General features: G+C 42.7%; 3 protein-coding genes across 4 annotated transcripts in view; all 3 read left to right on the top strand.

Moving 5' to 3' along the window:
- On the top strand, positions 1-8,013 carry trabd (TraB domain containing). Of its 2 annotated transcripts, XM_050073522.1 has the most exons (10): positions 1-82; positions 602-642; positions 1,002-1,068; positions 1,715-1,881; positions 2,217-2,357; positions 2,697-2,807; positions 2,897-3,036; positions 3,944-4,116; positions 4,903-4,999; positions 5,086-8,013. In XM_050073522.1, exons 2-10 carry the CDS (start codon positions 619-621, stop codon positions 5,267-5,269), a joined length of 1,104 nt encoding a protein of 367 aa, XP_049929479.1. In that variant the 5' UTR covers positions 1-82; positions 602-618; the 3' UTR covers positions 5,270-8,013. The 2 variants fall into 2 exon arrangements, with proteins under 2 accessions (XP_049929479.1, XP_049929478.1); XM_050073521.1 differs by lacking the exon at positions 1-82 and having other exon boundaries at positions 105-642.
- A 916-nt stretch (positions 8,014-8,929) lies between these two features.
- selenoo1 (selenoprotein O1) lies at positions 8,930-17,357 on the top strand. The gene is made up of 9 exons (XM_050073549.1): positions 8,930-9,797; positions 10,609-10,812; positions 10,914-11,091; positions 11,492-11,622; positions 12,193-12,470; positions 12,655-12,823; positions 14,184-14,369; positions 14,639-14,795; positions 15,906-17,357. Exons 1-9 carry the CDS (start codon positions 9,241-9,243, stop codon positions 16,128-16,130), a joined length of 2,085 nt encoding a protein of 694 aa, XP_049929506.1. The 5' UTR covers positions 8,930-9,240; the 3' UTR covers positions 16,131-17,357.
- A 528-nt stretch (positions 17,358-17,885) lies between these two features.
- Positions 17,886-20,725, top strand: part of mapk12a (mitogen-activated protein kinase 12a) — a 9,694-nt gene continuing 6,854 nt past the window's right edge. The window contains exons 1-2 of the mRNA XM_050073779.1: positions 17,886-18,166; positions 19,019-19,148. Of these exons, the coding sequence (XP_049929736.1) occupies positions 18,048-18,166; positions 19,019-19,148 (249 nt within the window). The 5' untranslated portion in view covers positions 17,886-18,047. The remainder of the gene's footprint in view (positions 18,167-19,018; positions 19,149-20,725) is intronic.

Below are 20,725 nucleotides of genomic sequence, written 5' to 3'. Positions count from 1 at the left end.
CCGCGGCTGTCAGATTCAGCCCAGCACCGTAGGTACTGCTGTACTGGCGAGGAGCACACTGACATACGGACTGCCTTGCTCAGTAAGTTGCTGATATTTTTCTCTAGACAACTATTGTACTTTTTTCCAAAAACATTGAACTAGGTAATGGCGGTATTTGTTGTTAAATTGTTCCGTTTCAGCGTGTGTAATGTGACGTAATTCTCCCCGGACTTGCTAGCCTACATTAGCCTGAGTTAGCTGTTATCATCATCCGGTAGCTAGTCAGACCGATGTAATGTTTAGTAACCTCGTACCTGGAAGTAACGTTAGCTATTTTGTAAACCTGCCCCCCGGAAAGTCACTTCTCCTTTATCTGTGCAAGCCTCTCGTATTGCTAGTCATAATGATAGTCCCGTCGGAGACAGTGTTACTATAATAAACCAGTGACAGTCACCACTTTTCACCATTAACGTTACAATTGTTAGCTGCGTTGTCCGCAAACGCTGGCTGTAAAGCAACGTCAGCAGTCAGTAACTCTGTACCGTAGCTAGCTGTGAGTCCGTGAACGTCTCACCGTTCATTGGTAACATGTCTTCATCGTGCTCTCTGTCACACGCAGCTCTCAGTGCTTCAAACATGGATCAAGACAACAACTCAGAGGTTTGTTACACTTATAATCCTCGTGTGTGTGTGTGTGTGTGTGTGAGGAGATGTTTTTGACTGATGTTTTGCCAGATGTCCTGCTCACACTCTTATAAGAGGACACACAGAACAGCTTGAGTGTTTTAGTATGATACAATCTGTGTAAAAACATGCCTGTTATTCTGTTGTTGACTTACTTGTTTCTCAACCACTGCTATGCTAACTTGCCCTGAGCAGTTACCTAATTATGTGCAATCAGCCCCTAGTTCTCAAAGTGGCTAGACTTGGACTTGGAGAGGATTAATCCCTTAATCTTGCACACTGATGTAAACATGTCAACTGCCTAAGGCATTGTTTGCTGTTTTAATGCCTGGCAGGATGAGTCAGTCGGCCCATCGGAGGACCCTTCAGAAGAGGAACTGCCTTGTCTACCTCCGGGGCTCTGTAAGTTGTTTTTTAAAAAGTGTGTATGGTGTAATAGCTCTTTTTTGAATGACTGATTGCCATCTCATGTCTCTGTTACACAAAACTACACACTATATAATGTTTTTTGTTAATTCTCTAAGACCAGATGGTTTATCAACAGGATTGTTCATTGCAGCAGCCTTTTCACTGTCATTTCTAATTTAAATTGTGAATCAGCATGACACAATAATGAAAGTAATGCAAACTATACGCTCTCAACTTCCTGGGGCAATAGTAAATTATCTCCACACAATCACACATTGTACTTTAAGAATGCAGCATTTCCAGATGCAAGTACATGTGCAATAGTTTTGTTACAGTCCTCACTTATAGCCAGAGATGTTTGTTGCAATTTTTCCAACTATGTAAATAATCTCTTGTAAACTTTGACGTTTTTTCTGGTGTGCATGTAGTGCCTAGACTTGTCTATAGTTTACAAAATAGCTGCAACTTATCTCTTCTCCAGAGATGCTGGTGGTGTCAAAAGGACCGGGACTTAAATTGCTATAACTACATCTAATGCCTTAAAGAAAAATATAGAACCCTACAAAAAAAAAATATCAAGACATCAAACACTAAAGTTGTCCTCTTGTATTTAAAAACTGTTTCTGTTCTTCCTGTCTAGCTGATGGTGAAGCAATGGAGCTGCTGTGGCAGTTGAGATCCCAGCGCCGCCAGTCGTCCCCTGAACTCCCAGAGACAGTGACCCGTCTTACTGCTCCTGACGGCAGCCTCCTATACCTGGTGGGCACTGCCCACTTCAGTGACAGCAGCAAAAAGGATGTGGCCACGGTGAGCCAATGAGAATTTACAGCAGAATTTATACAGTACACTGTGCTGCTTACACCCTTTTAAAATGTGATATGCTGTGAATTGTCAGTGAAATAATGGATTAACTCTGTGAATGTAGAGAAGTGCTGCAGAGTAGCACCTTGAAGTGATGATGACTTGGCCCTGGTGTATGTACTGTCCTTAGTTTGGCATTCCTCCTTTGCCAAGCACAATTTTTTTTGTCTTCCTCCACACTTTGAACTACTCCCTCACTGCTCATTTGCCATTTGTCTCTCTTTTATTCCGTGTCTGTCTCTTATCTTACATACCCTCTGCTCTTTCTGTGCCTCACACAGACGATCCGTGCTGTGCAGCCAGACGTGGTGGTGGTGGAGCTGTGCCAGTACAGGGTGTCTATGCTCAAGATGGACGAGAATACACTGCTGAGGGAAGCCAAAGACATCAACCTGGATAAGGTTCAGCAGGCCATCAAACAGGTCAGGCTTTCACAATGATGGGAACTAACAGTGGCGGCAGTGTGAAAAACAGCAAGAGCAGATAACATAGAGAGACAAGTAATGGTGCTGTTTTGGAATTTGAAACCACTGTTATCCTATGATGTAAGAAGCAAAGAAGGAAATCGCAGCATGCACTCATTGTTAATGGGAAAATAAATATATCTAATGCACAACAGGATTTAGGGTCAGTAAAGAGCTTTTAGTCTGTTGTGCACTGGTTTTCCCAAACTATGCTTACGTACGTGCATAAAAATCGGAACCACTGACGGCATATCTTTGTTTTTGTGTGTTCTTGTTTCTGCCCTGTGTGTTTGTCAGAACGGGCTGATGTCTGGCCTGATGCAGATTCTCCTGCTCAAAGTTTCAGCTCACATCACAGAGCAACTGGGCATGGCTCCTGGAGGAGAGTTTAGGGAGGCCTTCAAAGAGGTAAAACATGCACTCAAGAAATTATAAAAAATGGATGCTAGTTTCATTTTTAGTGTTTATTTTATCCTCAAGTTTTTCTTCGCACACAGGCTGGACAAGTGCCGTTCTGTAAATTTCACCTTGGGGACAGGCCCATCCCTGTGACGTTCAAGAGGGCCATTGCAGCTCTCAGTCTGTGGCAGAAGGCCCGTCTGGCGTGGGGTCTTTGCTTTCTGTCAGACCCAATCAGGTATGAGCTCACCTCAGTCACTTTGGAACTGTCTTTCTCAGACACTGTTGTTCAAGACAGAATAGATGTAATGTTGACTCACCCAAAAATGAGGATATTGCCGTTTTTTAATTGAGTTTTTGTCCGCGCCCAGCACATTAATTAGAACTGAATTGGGTTCAGAACATGCTGTTTAATGGTCTTTCTTAAGAGGTTTCCATTTCGTGGAAATGGTGGACAAAAGCAAAGGTTTTAAAAAGGGATCTTCAATGTAAATGTCCGATATTAGAGAATTGTGGCAGCAGTAGCGAACATTTTGATTTGAGCATTTTTTTGCCTTGAAGAAAATGTAGCTACAGTACATCTGCGTGTTCAGTGTAAAACTAGGGAATGTGCGCCCACACATTTTTTACAGAGTAGATGCAACTCTGCCAATTTCTTTAACTGCCGGTGTCTGTGAGATCTTACTGGAGGCTTTCTGCATGAAGTGACTGTGCGTCCATCTTCTGACATCTCTTTTATTGAACCTGTTACATTCTCTGATGTATAAATCAGCATTGCCTAGGGAGATCTAAACAGAATATATGCTTGAAAGTAAAAATTCTCATGACTCACCATAGTTGTGCTGCGATTCATCCTCTGAATATGTACTTGATGAATACAATGTGTTGACAATGCTGTCAAAGTCTCCTGCAAATGCAAACTTCTGCCCAAATTTAGTCATTTTACACTACAATTTGGTGAAAAATATACATATTTCCTCTTAAAAAGTATTTAAAACTTAGGGATAAGCCTTGTTTACATCTTATATAAAGAGGTTTTAACAATGGACACATAAAAGGTGTCAGAAGCATACTGTTTGTTCCTCTGTCTTCTCCTTCCTGTGTGACCACCACCGACTGTGTTGGACTGTGTGTTACGTTTTCAGTAAAGAGGACGTAGAGAAGTGCAAACAGAAGGACCTGCTCGAGCAGACCATGTCAGAGATGATCGGCGAGTTTCCTGCTCTCCATCAGACCATTGTGGCTGAAAGAGACATCTACCTCACGCACACGCTCCGCCAGGCTACACGCTGTGTGGAGGCCCCCTGTAACGCCCAGAGTGCGTATCACACTGTTCTATAAGATAGTAATAACACGGTTCTTATTTGTAGATTTTTTTTTGTAGCTAAATTATTGTATTTCCTCCATGTTATGTTTGTTCATTGAGCTTGGGTTGATACATGCATATAGTTTAATTCCAATTTTTTATTCATTGTGTTCTTTTACTTATGCATTTCTCATCAGAATTGAACATTACATGGTTTGAATTTTATTGTAGTCTTTATATTTATCATCAGAGTATTGTATAGCTTTGGCATGGCAGTGTTTTCCCCTAACAAGACGTGTCAACCTTCTCTGTATATCTATCATCAATTTTCTCACTAAATTGTTACGTAATGAACCGCCCAGTAGTGACAGTGTGGTTTGAATGCTACAGATACTGATCATGGAAATGCTGAGTCACATTGTGTAAGAAAAAAAAAAAAAAAAAAAAAAAAAAAAAAAAGGGTGACATTTTTAACTATTTTTCACAGAAACAGTGGGATATATTTTTTTACTGTTTCACTTATCGTAAAAGCAAATTTGAATTCATGGTGAGACAATTCATGTTTTGTGAATCATGTCCAGGTTCAGCAGTGCATTTGCTCTGGATAATTTCTGCATTGTCTAAAAGCAGAAAATCCAGAAATTCAGGGCTTGTCTGTTTGTCATTTCCACTGAAATCTATCACTGTTGTATTGGATAACTTAAGGTTTCAAACGTGGTGATGGAAATATAAAGAACATGTGGTTGTAGAAGTTTCAGTTGTTCATGTAAGAGAACATTTTATACTTGTGTTTTATAGAAGTGCCTGCCGTGGTGGTTGGAGTTGTAGGAATGGGTCACGTCCCTGGAATAGAAAGAAACTGGGAGAAGCAGCTCAACATAAATGAAATCATGAGGTGAGTTTGTTACATTAAAGAAAGTCAGTCATAGGAATATACTGTATGTGTCTTCTCATGTGTCTGTCTGTCTGTGTCTTTCTCAGTGTTGCACCTCCCTCACGTTTCAGCTGGGTGTTGCGCACAGTCATTAAGGGAGTCATGATGGGCATGCTGGGATACGCCTGCTACCGTGCTGGAGGAAGTATAGGTAGAGTCCTGCTGTCTTTGCCTGCAGTCCAATCTTTAATGGAGACTCTGCGGCCACCCCCTGCTCTAAGCCATCAGTGACACGAATTTTGATCTATTGAAACAATGCATTTTTCACCAATGGCCTTACAAACAGGAGCTGAGGCTGGAGGAGAGGTTTCACCAGCCCACACAATGAACTAACAAGGACCTCAGGAGGGTTACGAGCCTCCCACCTCGTAGAGATGTCCCTGTAGACACAGCAGGGCCGTACTGCCAAAGAAACTATGACAGTACTCTTCATTTTCTTTCATATTTTTGTGCAAATCCTGCATTTTGTAAGGTTTACAAATGCCAATAATTTCTTTTAAAATAGATTTACATTTCCCCTACCATTCCTTTAAATGACAAATGGTGAATTCACAAAGAATGGATCGCGGCTGCTGATAGCACCATGGATTGCGCACCACTTGCAACTGCTATCTGCCTCGTCTCAAGGTCTGATCGCAAAAGATATTGTGCTAATGATATCACAGCAAAGACATGCCCATTAAGATTTGCAGCTGAGTGCGATTTGCCGTTTTGTATCTGGCAAAGTATAAATGAGAGAAAAGGAACATGGATGGTGAGCAATAGGTCCTGACTGATGAGGTTCAGAGGCATTCCTCAGAACTTCAGTGAGTAGATTTAAACTTGACAGAAACTGTATTTGGGTCATTGCTGGGCATGACACCACTTGTAAAGGTGCTTCAGAGCTCACCAACTCTCTGAAGTCACTCATAATTTCACTGTAATTTCAAGTAGCTATTAGCACTGATCTTTGTGATTTGGTCTGTATTTGCTATGAGGCTCGTTTGCAAAGAAGGGGGCCAATTTTGCACCAAATGTATATACAGTATATTACTTAATTGAAATACATGCAAATAGCCCAGGAGCACCGAGACGCTATTTGCTTGGCAGTGCAGTTACAGGTGCATTTCACATTTTGCAGGTGCTTTAAGAATGACACAGTTGCTTTTTGAGTTATTGTGAAGTTTTTTGTGAATTTGCTCCAGAGTTTTTATCTGAAAAGTATAATCAGAATCATCGCCGGTCACGTGCCCTGATATGACTGAGCCATTTTATGAGAGTCACACTTTTCTAACGCTGTCTCCATATTCCTTCCACCTTTCTGGTGCCAACCAGCATTTTTGGTAAATGGCCCATTTCAAGCCCAGCACTTTATAAGAGGGTCTTGTATTATACATGCAGCCTATCGAAGGAAGTGAAGGACAAAGTAAAATAGCAAGTCAGTCAAAGTATGGAGTGGCCCTTATGGTGTGAGGTAAATGTCAAAAATGTCTGAATTGGATGGTTCACCATCATTTGCTTAAGTCTTGATGAAATGCATATTCTTCAAAACCTACATATGACAAAATGATTTTTGTGCATGGTCCTGCCCTCATCAACAGACAAGTGCCTCATATTGCAGCAGTAAGGGCTAATGGTGAGCTAAAAGGAATGGCAAATATGTGTGTTACATGCATCGTACACATACAACAACCAAATGGTCCGTGCAATTTTGTAATATTCTGTGTTTATATAACTATGAATTTTATAAATACTGCTGCCCTAAATATAGACCATCTAGTTTGTGTTGTCTTGGCCTCGGTTCAAATCACCATAGCCCCTTCATTTTATGGTCACTCGGACATTCAGCAGAGACCTGACGCAGGACAGGCTTAAATGTGCCTCAGGATGAGCAAAGCATTTATTGTTTTGCGTATTTGATTGTACCTCCAATATGAGGCACCCTCACATCTTGGCTTTAACTGGCTCCATCTGTAAGTAAGGGTTCATACTTGAGACAAAAATATGCATCTTGTACAGACTGACATCTCTAGAAACCTCCACATGAGAACATCTGTCATTCAGCGCACCAGCTGTTTGTACTTTTATGATATATGCATTATCACTTGCCAGTCTGATTGTAAAAAAAGGGAACAGGGATTGGTTTGTTTCCCTCAAATTTAGGATTGAACTTGACCGTAATGATTTGTTATGGACTTGTTTTGACTACTGTGAAGGAAACTGACGGTTTAGATTGGTCGGAGTTGGAAGGTAAAGCCTTACACTGCTATCACTGCTGCCTTTGACCCTCAGATTGCTTCCTCTGCTGAGGCTTTATATTACCAACACTGACCTGTATCTGTAGTACAGAGCTTCTTATTGCACGCATAAAAATTGGCGAGATAACATCCCCTGGAGCTTTGTTACACGGGAGATGTCCCAACAAAGTCAAGAGTATAAACAGGGAATTAACATGGTTGCGAGGCCGTAATCCAACGTTAGTTTCCAGGTATTCCCAATTTTAATTTTAAACGATTCTATGTACAGTAGTGGAATTATTCAGATGTATTTATAAGATGTGAAAGGAGTTAATTTGCTGTATTTAATTTGTGAAATGAACTAATATGGAACTTTAGTAAATGAATCAGTGCCACAAACATAATTAAGTCATCCACACATTAAACTAACTCAGATTACCTGTCTTCCAATTGATGCATCAACTATCATGCTTAAGTAAGAGATGAAAATATTTGGAACAGATGTAGTCATGCCTCTCAGTCCCTCAGCAGTATAATACTGTAAACCTTAAACATTACGTGTGTGTCTCCCTCCCACGTCATTTCCAAAGGTTTAATCTGTATGTTTGAGAATTGCCAAGAGTTAATGGTATGAATGCCTGTATTTGCTGCAAGATATGTTTCCCCATGCCCTTGTGTTGTATTGTCATTGTTAACAAACCAAACATTAAATCCTAACTTCTGTAATGAGTTATTAAAAGATTTTAACTCAAGACAAAATTGTTTGCCTCAAAAATGTTCATTTTTTAAAAACCCTGCTGCAGAGATACTGAGATTTAAAGGTCCAGTGTGTATGATTTAGGGGGATGTACAAGCAGAAATGGAATATATATATAATAGTATGTTTTCTTTAATGTATAATCACCTGAAAATTAGAATTTTTGTGTTTTCGTTACCTTACAATGTAGAGCAGGCCCTCGTCTACGGAGATCGCCATGTTTCTACACTACCAGAACGGACAAACCAGACACAGGCTCTAGATGGGGCCTTTTGCATTTGTATGTTGACCACAGTAGTTGGAAGCCCCTCCGTAATTGAGCCACATTGGAAAAACAGTTATTTTTAGAGCAAAACTATTTTATTCAGTGTTTGTAGCAGTTAAAATCACTGGGTCCATTCGTTTTGGAGAGGAAGAGACCTCTGCAGATATTTTGGCTCCCAGTCAAAAACTCCTGAACATCAGGAGAAAAAAAGATGAGCTGGGCTAGCAGCCCATCTGCGACAAGCCAAATAGCCTTGGAGAAACACTAATTTGTATGTGAAACTGCTTTATTCTGTGATTTTGCTGGTTTAAACTGCTGGGTCCATTTGTTTGGTGACAAAGAGATCTCTACAGATAATTCGGCCTCTGATAAAATCCTCCTGAACGTTCAGCTCAGAAATAACATGAACACACATTCAGTTGTCAGGAAAAAAGGGTAAGTACACATGGCAGCTCATCTGAAACTTGCCAAACAGCATTGAAAAAACACTGATTTGTAACGTCAAACTTATTTATTCAGAGTTTTTACTGTTGTAATCACCTGATCCATTTGTTTTGGAAAATAAGAGACATCTGTGGATAATTCGGCTTTGGGTAAAACAATAGAGAGAGGTTTTAGCTGGTTGCAATCTGCAATGCTCCTTTAATGCACTAAATGATGATTAACTTTCCTGCAGCCTAGAGTCTAGTCGTTTTATTAAAATGATGTATGTTGCTGTATATTTGGGATGATTTAATCAAATAATGAAGATAACTTTATTATCTCAACCTTGTTAACATGTAATCATTTTAGTTTCGGCCGAAACTAAAATGATTTTGGTTTCGTGTTCCCGGTCGGACCAATAATAATGTAACACTGGGTGTCTCGCAAACATCCGCTGTAGCTTGCAGGATTATGAAAGCATGATTAGTGACTTTATTTAACCTGCGCCAGTGGACACACGCAGACAGATGGCCCTGCTTGGATGGCTTATTTAGGACCTCGGCTCGCACCGTCACGCATCTTTATCCCCGGTGTGTCCGCGCTCAGACTCCTCGGTACGGCAGGGATGGCCGATGACATGGGTCTGGCGATGAGTCGTTCCCCGCTGGAGCGGCTCGACTTCGACAACCTCGTCCTCCGGAAACTTCCCCTGGACTCCTCCGAGGAGCCGGGGGTCCGCCAGGTGAAAGGAGCATGTTTCTCCCGGGTGAAGCCGCAGCCGCTGACCAAGCCCCGGTTTGTGGCGGTGTCACATGAAGCCTTGGCGCTGCTGGGACTCAACGGGGAGGAGGTCATGAACGACCCGCTGGGGCCGGAGTATCTGAGCGGAACCAAAGTCATGCCAGGATCCGAGCCCTCTGCTCACTGCTACTGCGGACACCAATTCGGCCAGTTCGCCGGGCAGCTGGGCGACGGGGCGGCCTGTTACCTGGGGGAGGTGAAGGTGCCGCCCGGCCAAGACCCCGAACTGCTGCGGGAAAACCCGAGCGGCCGGTGGGAGATCCAGGTGAAAGGAGCCGGTCTGACCCCTTATTCCAGGTACTGGAGGTGTTTATTTGTGTCAGGTTGTGTAGCGGTAAACTCTTTTTACGAAATAAACTAAGGACGTAGCCATATTATATTATATTATATTATATTATATTATATTATAGCGATGCCCACATTCCCCAGCATGATGGACTGGCTGGTTTGTAGTTTGCTGTTAAGTTTGCTGTTTTCAAAGTTTGGCAAAGTCAGTTTTCTTGTTATTGTCTATGGTGTGTCTGTTCACAACATGATGTTGATTTATAGTTTAGACCATTAGTGAGTTGGCTGTCCCACTTCATGACCCCAGCTGTATTTTCCCACTGGTTTTCGAGTCTGATGTCCTCTGTTAAGTAGAAGTTGTCACAACATTATATTATGTCACATGTATTATATAATATTATCCATCAAAAGTAAATACAACAGGACCGTGTATTATAGAAATATGAAATAAATAAAAGATACTACCAACTACCTAGATACACATTCACCAATATTACATTCTAGTTTTCCAACTTTTGATACTTTGAAAGTAATGACATAGTGAGACAGTTCAGTGTTTGACATTGATTGTACTTACCAAAGCAGTAAAGCAACAAACAGCAATACCACAGGGACAAACCACATGCAGAACTGCAGTACACTGTAATAGTAAAACTGCTAATAACAATACTGGCAATTTGTTAAGTTTATTTAGTATTATGTTTGCTAACAATTATGTCAGGCAGTGCGTGGTTGCCTGTGATAATATAGATAGATAGTAGTCGGGGAAAATGTACCTTTCCTTGTGATGATCTGTCTGTTCTGTCTGTTCTGTCCTCCACAGACAAGCTGATGGCCGTAAAGTCCTGCGCTCCAGTATCAGAGAGTTCCTGTGCAGTGAGGTGATGTTCTTCCTGGGTATTCCCACCACCAGAGCAGGCTCCGTAGTGACCTCTGACAGCAGGGTCGTGCGAGATGTGTACTACAGCGGGAACCCTCGCCATGAGAGATGCTCTGTGGTCCTCCGCATTGCTCCCACCTTCCTCAGGTGAGTGCATATCGTCCTCTCTTTCATTTATTATGGATGTCTGATCTTCTCGATATGTTTACAGTAGAGTTGTTTGTCTCAGTCGTGCGTTCTCTGAGCAGGTTCGGATCCTTTGAGATCTTCAAGCGGGCCGATGAGTTAACGGGACGTCAGGGTCCCAGCTATGGACGTGATGAGATCCGAGGTCAGATGATGGATTATGTGATTGAGGTGTTTTACCCTGAGATCCAGCAGAATCATTCAGACAGGGTGGAGAGGAACGTGGCTTTCTTCAGAGAGGTCAGAACACATGAGTGACACTGGTAACATACATATTTCAGCCAGCGAAATGGCACTTGAGTAATGACTAAAAGACTAACATGTTTATAGAGGTTTACTTGAATCTGCAAGTCTCCGAAACAAGGCCTGACGTTACTGTTTGGAGCCAAATTTGGATCCTCTTATCCTGTTAAGCTGCTGTGGATGTTTCAGTGACTGCATGTGCTGAGTCACTGTGACTGTCTGTTCTCATTCACTGTGACCTCAGCTCAATATGAGATTAAGATGCCATAACAAGGCATTAAACTCTAGATGGAGACTTTTGACATTTTCTTCATCCAGTTAGTCAGAAATTGCAGATGTTTCTGGGAATACAGCGCAACCCTCTCACGTTAGATTACTGTCTTGTCCCTGTTTGAAGGTGATGCGGCGCACAGCTCAACTTGTGGCTCAGTGGCAGTGTGTAGGTTTCTGCCATGGAGTCCTGAACACAGACAACATGAGCATCCTGGGACTTACGCTGGACTATGGTCCATATGGCTTCATGGACAGGTCAGACATTTGCACAGTGTTTATGGCCAGTTGGTCTGATTGATCCAAGGGTCACTTTTTAATATTTACAGGGTTCCCACAGTCATAAAACTCCTGGAAAAGTTATGTAAGTTAGTAAGTTAGAAAAATCGTTTTTCAGGCCTGAAATTGCTTTGGAATCAACATAAAGTTTTGGAGGAGTTTTACAAATCCATTATTTTGGCTATTGTTTAAAATATGTTCATGAAAATACCAAAACATGTCTGACATTACACAAAAAACGTAATTGCTGTTGTTGTAATTGTTTATCTACAAATGCATGGGACGTGCTTAGGCCTACCCATTTTAAACTACTTAAATAAAGCCATGGAAGTGGGGTGAAATATGATGGATACATTATGGAAAAGTTTGAAAATGCATTGGTAAAAATGTGTGGGAAGCCTGCATATAAGTCAAGAGTCTTTTTGTTTCGCTGCAACAACTTATTCACCATCATCATACAGAAGTAGAAATAATAGTAAAACAGTCATCTCCATAAAGTCTCCATAAATTATCAGATAATAGAAAAACAGCTTTCTGTATCCCTCTCAGGTTTGATCCAGATTTCATTTGCAATGCCTCCGACAACTCCAGCCGATACTCCTATCAGGCCCAGCCAGCCATCTGCAGGTGGAACCTGATGAAGCTTGCAGAGGCTCTTGCTCCAGAGCTTCCACCAGACCGGGCTGAGGCCGTTATGGACGAGTACCTGGATCTGTATAACGGCTACTACCTGCAGATCATGAGGAAGAAGCTGGGCTTATTGAAGAAGGACGAGCCTGAAGACGAGATCTTGATCTCGGAGCTTCTGCAGACCATGCACAACACAGGTAGTCTGATGAGAGAGCGTTTAAGTTAGTGAGAGGCAGAGGGTTTGAGGATGTAATTCATACATATAAAACATTATTTACACACTTAACATATTTAAATATTTTTTAGGAACATGTTTAAATAATCACTGGTGCACCATGACATTGCATCGTTGTTGTAACCTTCTCTGTCCCCACCCTGCAGGTGCTGACTTCACCAACACCTTCCGAAGCCTGAGTCAGATTTCCTGTCCCACTGAGGGAGAAAGTGAGGGAGATGAGGAGCTTGTCAAAAAAGCCACTGACCTACTGCTGGAGCAGTGCGCCTCCTTAGAGGAGCTCAAGGCTGCCAACAAACCCACGATGGACCCACGGTGAGCTTGCCACGCATGCTGCCCTCTGTACAAACACACTATGTTTCATCTCTCGTACCATCACAGAAGGAAAATGTAAATTAAAACTTAGTTTAGTTAGGCTGAAAAATGAGGAATAAAATAGTAAATGCTGCAAAAGAAAACCGAAATCAAATTTGCTGTGGATATTCACTGTTGCCATAAGATGAATCATAATATTTTTGTGACCCTTTGGTCAAAATTGCCATGTCATAATTGAGCACATTCATGCTCCCCAGGACATGTTATGTGCTAATAGCCTGTCTTTTAGCACCAACCTTAGGACATTATTAGGATTTACTTATTTTTGCCCCATTCATGTAAAATTATAAGAATAGCAAAATTATCAGTATTTTGTTCAGATAGTCCCAAACTTTTGTTTTGTTTGGTGTGATGCACATTGCAGCCTCTGGGTGCCACTATTGGTCTTGCGTACAGTTGTTTGTACAGTGGATGCATCACAATCCATCAGTTTGAGGTGTAGTTGGTAACTTTTAAAAAAAGAACTTTCTCATATTTGATGAAACTGTCACAATGTCCACACAGAAGTACATGAGACAGATAATCAATGGAAAAATAATTTTCTTCTGCCTCCTCCTGGTGCTCCTGATCCAAGGCGGCTGGACGAAAACAACCAATCAGAGCTGAGGAGTCTCTAAGGCAGCTGTCAATCATGTCAGTCACTGCTTGTGAACTGCGGTCAAACTGTCAAACGATGCAGCGCTGATCAAATATGAATCAAGATTCTGTTACTGCATTGCCTATGTCTTGCCTCAAATGTTTTAAGGAACATGTTTTAGTGTACTGTTTAGCTGTAAAGCGAGAAAGATTGTGACCTGGCCACCATGTTAAAACGGTTGGCAAGCACCGCCAACAGGCCAGAACAAACTTTCTCATTTTACAGCTAAACTGTACATTAAAATATGTGCCTGAAAACACTGAGGTGATAAATAGGCAGTGCAGTAACAGAATCTTAATTCATATTTAATCAGCGCTGCCTAGTGTGCCTCTGTGACTGGTAATTATGTTTCTTTGGAAGCCATAGAGGGAATATTGTATGATATAAACAATAGATTTAGAGTAATGAGAGTTAACACATTTAAACACGTTATCTGAATTCCTCCCTAACTTAATCTTTTTGTGCACCTAAGCATAGTCAGTGAAACAGAATGCAGCATAAAGATAATCTTTGTTTGGTTCCATCTCATTACCTCAGATTCCCCATAACGTTTCTAGCAACTGTTAAAACCTGGATTGCCTGCACTGGCAGCTGTGGTCCTCTGCTCTCTGCAATATGCCAATAAAGATTATCACCGTTATGTTTTCTGTCTGCTGCTGACAGTGAGCTGGCGATGCTGCTCTCTATGGCTCAGAGCAACCCAGCGCTGTTCCAGATGATCTCAGACAGGGCTACAATTGCGAGACAGTTGGACAGACTCAGCAAACTGAGAGACCTGATGGAGATCAGTCAGGAAGAGCTGAAAACCAAACAGGCGGAAGAGTGGAGCCGCTGGATCGCACGCTATAGGTGAGATTCTGGGAGGGGATTAATGGGTGGATAGAGGGAAAGAGGCAAGATACATGAAGGAAATGATGAGATAGCAAAACAGCTGGCATGTAAAACAAGAGTAGAGGGTGGAGGAACTGCATGGACCGGATGAGAGATTTGTGGGTGGATGGTAATGGGTGGAAGTGTGACTGATAAAGGGGGGCGGACAGAGAGAAAGAAGAGGAAATGGGGGTGTTGAGTCTGACGTTGCCTCACTCTCTGACTGTGTTGTGTTATCACTGCTGCAGGAAGCGTCTGGCTCGGGAGCTGGAAGGCCAGAGTGATGTGCAAGCAGCGCAGGAGGAGAGGGTGAGGGTGATGGATAGCACCAACCCTCGCGTGGTGCTCAGGAACTACATCGCCCAGAATGCAATTGAGGCTGCAGAGAATGGTGACTTCTCGGAGGTCAGGCTCTTTCCGCTGTCATTTTGTTGTTTATTTTTACAACTGAATGTCGAGTCATCATACCCTTGTTTTAGTTTAGACTGTTGTGCATCTGAGTTAGAAAAATAATTACAATTTTAACAAAAAAAGTATCTACAGTGCCTCAAGTTTTGGCATTCAAGGGATAGTTTGGATTTTTGAAGAGGGGTTGTACGAGGCACTTACCCATAGTCAGTGTGTTACATATAGTAGATGTCAGTCGGCATGCCCCCAGTTTGGAGAGGCAGACCAGAATACCGCCATGGAAGCTAAGCAATGTACTGCTGTGGAGGGGAGAACATATAGAACATATTTTAGCCACCTAAAAAACACAATATCACTTTAAGTGTATGCTATATTTAAAATGTTTTCACCACTTTTTCTTGCTGCCAGACAGCGATTTCTGACAGGGAGCTGAAGGTTATATCACTCTCTTCAAAGCCAGACTTCATTCAGAAAAACAGGGATTTAACATCGCTGAACATAGGAGCTGCTGTTCTACCACTGCCTCATCACTTAGTTTGTTTGTGCTATTGTGTGACTTCTGCGTTTAAAAGGGTTCATTTGGATATGCCGAAGTCACACAACAACACAAACAAACTAAGTGGTCGAGGCAGCGGTAGATCAGCAGCTCTCATGTTCAGCGAGACAAAATTAATGTTTTTGTCAATGGAGTCTGGTGGCTTTGACTAGAGCGTAGATGGGTAACTGTCTGCGTCAAAGTAAAGCCGTGAAAATACTCTCTATATAGCGAACACTTAAACTGTTATAGATTTTTGTAGGTGGCTAAAATGCATGTTGCAGCTGCCCCCAGTCCACACCAGTACACTGCTTAGCTTCCGTGCCGGCACTCCTGCTGCTTCTCCAAAATGGGAATGTGCCAACCAACATCCACTGTGTGTAATACACTGACTATGGATAAGGACGCCCTTATAACCCCACTGCAGAAAATCCAAACTATACCTGTAAGAGTGGCTTCACAGTAGAAATGAAGATACGAATGCACTTAAGTTGAACTCAATTCCATTTGGGTCTCTTCAGTGTTTCACTTTCAGGGTGTTCAGCTGCTCTCACTTCCTCTCTTCACTGCAGGTCCAGCGGGTCCTCAAGGTGCTGGAAAAGCCTTTCTCTTCGCAGCCAGGCCTGGAGCTTCCTGCGTGGGTGGGCGGAGGCGAGGCTGCTGAACAGGGGGAGAGGGATGAAGGAGAGGAGCAACAGCAAGAGGTGGCATCTACATCCACTGCCAGAAATCCTGTCCCCTATGACAGCAAGCCCCCAGCTTGGGCCCATGAAATCTGCGTCACATGATCTTCGTAATAACTTCCCTGATCGATCGCTTTCCTGCCTAAAATGATAAGAGAGTTTATTGGTCTTTTAGTTCATATTTTTTGTACCTTTTATGACTCTTCCGCTTACTGTGCAACTCTCTTTTATTACTTTGGCAGGCAGCGTTCAGGGAAGTTAGCACGAGGCATGACACCCTATAGGCTACATAGCTGAACCAAAGCAGACAGGGACTGTGTTGAATTTGGTGGTTGAATTTTGGAAAAGCTTTTCTGTATCTGAAATGTTTTTGAAAAGAGATTATTTTCCTCCATGGCTTGATATCCCTGCTTAAACAGGATGTCACAGTGTGCTTTAACATCAGAGGTGGCTTAATACAAGGACTTTGTTAGACGAGAGGGTTTTAAGGTGGAATTTCCATGGTGTGTTAAATGCAGAAAACCGTGGGAAAATGCAGTGTATAAAAGATAATTGACATGCAACAAAAGATGGCAGAAAATACAAGAAGCCCCTCAGCCCATTACCTGTCTGCTCGGTGTTTGGCTGTAGCTATTAATGACGACTCAGACAACAAGTCATACAGTGAGCTGTCTGACTCTGACAAACTGTGGGGTGTCACCTCTACATATACCAAATAAAATGACGTGTGAGTGTGTGTCTGTGAGAGAGAGAGAGAAAGACAGGATGTTAGTTTCGGGCATGTATTTGGGTGAAAGGGAGTGATTTCACTTGACCCAATGAGCCGCACTAGATAAACACGCACAAAACGTTCTCCTGTAATAGAAAACATTTCCTTTTGGCGCTGTCATAGCACCACTTTATAAGCCACAAACATAACTCACCACTTTTGCTACCTAACATGTTCAGCAAGCTTCGAAACGGAATGAGCAAAGGTAAAATGGGAACTGCGCTTTATTATTGACTATTTTAGCTGGGTTGTGACCATGCAAACTTCTCAGAGGAAGTTTACTGTGGGTTCAAATGTGATGCCATTAAGTTTGGTTTTATTGAAAGGGAATAAACATGTAATGTTATTCATGAATTTGTCTTAACTGTGATGCCTTGACACAAATCTTGACCTGCTATATTTGAATCAAATCTGTTGGTTTGGCAGATAAAGTCAGATTTGTTGCCACAATTAGGCTATCACAAAAAAAAGACAGAAATGGACATAAAGTGAGATTATGTGAAATATGTGGTTGAGCTCTCCCTCAGCTATAGCCTTAATATATCCTAATAAACTGAGCATTCACTAGACAATGCCTCCTCTTCATTTTGTGCCAGATACATACCTACCATAGCTGCCTTTCCATGAACTACAGTGAACTCCACCTCCACATTTCTATGTTGCATAACAGTTTTAATTGAAGTTGCACTGCTCTGATAACACACAGATATTTAAACTTGTCCTCTTTGTATAAATGTCACACAGACCGAGCTCACACAATCTGACAGTTTGTTTATAACACCATGATTTCCTTGTTCTGTTTCCTGGACGCATGAAACTGTCTCTCTAACCACGCAGTTGTGCGTCTACAGCCCAAGGTGTCAGTAACGCACATGTCCCAGCAAGTCTCAAGCATTCACATGCTCATACCCAAAGCTCTGCAGCTTATAGTAATATTGCCAAGGCGTTTTGCCAACTTTAAGGTTGCTATCCAAACTGTGCGCACCTAACAACGCATTTCACAGTCAGGTTGTCAGCCCAGTCTCGTATTACACACATTCCAGTCTCCTTTTCACCTTTAATTGTAGGCCGGCAGCGAGGCTCGGGAGTGGCTTTTGGTGACCTCAGGGTGCGCCCTGAGCGGCTGACAAGCAGAGCTGCGCAATGATCGAGGCTGAGCGCATAGGTGGGATCTGGGACAATGGGTGTGTAGCGACGGAGGAGATAAAACAACCAAAGAAGAATCTCTCCTATACTTTCTAATTCTATTTGTAATAAATAAGATGTCTAAGCGAGTCAGACCGGGCTATTACCGCCAAGAAGTCAACAAAACCACATGGGAAGTACCGGAGCGGTACCGGGAGCTGAGGCAGGTGGGGACCGGAGCGTACGGGACGGTGTGGTAAGTGTTTTCTACTGCCCAACTGGGATGAAGCTGTAACACTGATCGTGCTGCTGGTGAATGGGGAGCAGGGTAACAAAGAAAGCGACGGAACAGATGGTGCCACACAGGCAGCCGCGCTGTTCCACAGCCAAACAAAAGAAAAAGTATCTGCGCTCCGCTCAACACATGCTGCTTCACTTCCTTATATGATGGAGACACTTGCGCCGATACCTTTCGCTTCACCACAATCAGCTATGTCATCTTTAGCCATCTCTGAGGTTATTGAATTATGGAGAGCGCATGGGTGGTTCTGGGTGAAATAGGTGCGCACACACAAGTTTATAGATACACAACAATGAAAAGGAGCTTTTCAGGCACCTTTGTGCGTCTCGCAGCATGCGGCCCCTTTGTTATCAATGATTAACTGTGGGCGGGTACTGAACTGCCAAGACGGACTCAATGCAACTTAATAACACATGAACAACTCTGGGAAATTGTGGTCGGATACAAGCTGGAGATGGAGCCGCCTGCTACAGCCATCGCTGCTGGGAGAGGCAAGCAGATGAGGGAAACTGGATAGGCAGGGGGCTGTGTGTGTGTGTGTGTGTGTGTGTGTGTGTGTGTGTGTGTGTGTGGTGTTAACACAGGTTTGGGCTAATGGTGAACATTCCTGATCAGAAGATAACAAAGATCTTCAGTTACAGACCTCAGGATGGGACACACATGCTCTTGCCCTCCCTGATCACTGTGAAGTTCCTGTGATTGCCATGATTGGATTTCTATTCCCTCACATGTTGCAGACCAGCTAATGTTCTTTGGAAAATATTATAAATTTTCACGTTACACCCTCTGTGATATTCTCACCCTCAGCTCAGCAGTGGACTCCAGAGCAGGAACCAAAGTGGCCATCAAGAAGCTGTACAGACCTTTTCAGTCGGAGCTCTTCGCCAAGCGGGCCTACAGGGAGCTGAGGCTTCTCAAACACATGAAACATGAAAATGTGAGAGGCAGCGTAATCAGTACAAGGCTCCAGGCCCTCAGGGCTGCAGGAATATTATCAGTGAAATTAGAACATTTGTTAGAGGTTCAGTGTGTATGATTTAGGGGCATCTGTTGGCAGAAACGGTTTATGGTACTCATAACTATATTTAAATAAGTTTATAATCACCTGAAAATAAGAATTGATTTTCATAACCTTAAAGTGAGTGGTTTATCAGGGGTGCGCTGTCAGGGCCCCCAGATGGCCATTGGTAAACTTTGAAATAGATGATTTAATGATTTGGTTTTGGAACTAATAAAACCCCCTTTAACGTCCCACTGAGGCACAGTGAGCCCCCGCCTGTTTCCACAGAGCACTACGGTACGGTACAGCTCAGTTTGGTACACTTTTTTTCCGTTTCCACTGTGAAATGTTGTGCATGGTACCAATGGAACTGTTCCTAACCATCCCCATTTCTGGTCCCTTCTGTTGGGGTACCTAGCACACAGATCTGGTACTAAAAGGTGGAGCTGTGAACACTGAAAGCTGTTGATTGGTCACTAGCAAATGGTCATTCTGCTCAGGGCTGAGTTGTGGCTGGTTTTGAGGCTCATGTAACCACTGTTCATACCAACAACTTTGACCATCACCTTAGTTTTAATATGACATACACTTTTACTTATGAGTGGATCTTCAAGCGTTGATATATATTTATTTTGACCGGATTATGTGAACAGCATATATTCTAATCCTCACTCCACTGAGAGTCGTTCCTGTGGACTCCGGCAACACTAAACCTCTGAGCTTGCCTTAGAAGGACTAAATGCACACACATGCTATTTTTAAATATCCCATGGAGAGAGACTGTCACTGCAGCTTGTTCTATTTTGTTCTGAAAATTTCGGCGTGCAGCCTCATTCTGTAGATGATAAACAAGGCGCAGACTTCCATCTGTGTCACCAGTAATGAGGAAATACAGTGAGTGCTGGACGGAGCAGTGAGTGACAATAACCCCGCCCCCATTTAAGGGTACTGTTTTGGTGGAAATGCCAGGGTCTAGGTACCATGTCTGAAGGGTTACTTTTGGTTCCAAAGGTACCATACCGAAAGTGTTTAATGGAAACTGGGCTTTTCAAACCCTAAGTGGGGCCCCTTCTAGCTCCCATATGACAGCTGGATAGCGTTTGTCATACAAACATTAGAAAGAATAAAACAACAAGAGGAGAAAAAACAGCACCAGGTGGTGTTGGGGGGCTTCAAATGGCTTTTTTTACCTGGGGCCCCCCAGAGTCTAAGGACACCACTGTTGTTTATATCTACATACAGAGTGTAGTCTCGCAATCAGAGATCTCCGCCTTCTGATAGACACTCCTTTCTAAAGTGTGTTTAACACACCGGAGAAAACGGCCAGTAACAAAGCAACGCCTCTTGCATTTTTGAAAAGGACACGCCCTCCCGGAAATGTGCACTCCCCCTTTTCTCGTCCGCAAGGAAACAAACACAAAGAGAGCTTGAAAATGGATACCGAGAGATTTAACTCCGTTTTATCAAACATGTGCTCAGTCCACAAGATTGTGGAAATGAAGGACTTACAGCAA

The sequence above is a fragment of the Epinephelus moara genome, chromosome 20 (assembly GCF_006386435.1).
Source record: "Epinephelus moara isolate mb chromosome 20, YSFRI_EMoa_1.0, whole genome shotgun sequence".
Lineage (NCBI taxonomy): Eukaryota > Metazoa > Chordata > Actinopteri > Perciformes > Serranidae > Epinephelus > Epinephelus moara.
Note: the sequence above shows the minus strand (reverse complement) of the source record. Positions and strands in the feature narration are given on the sequence as shown.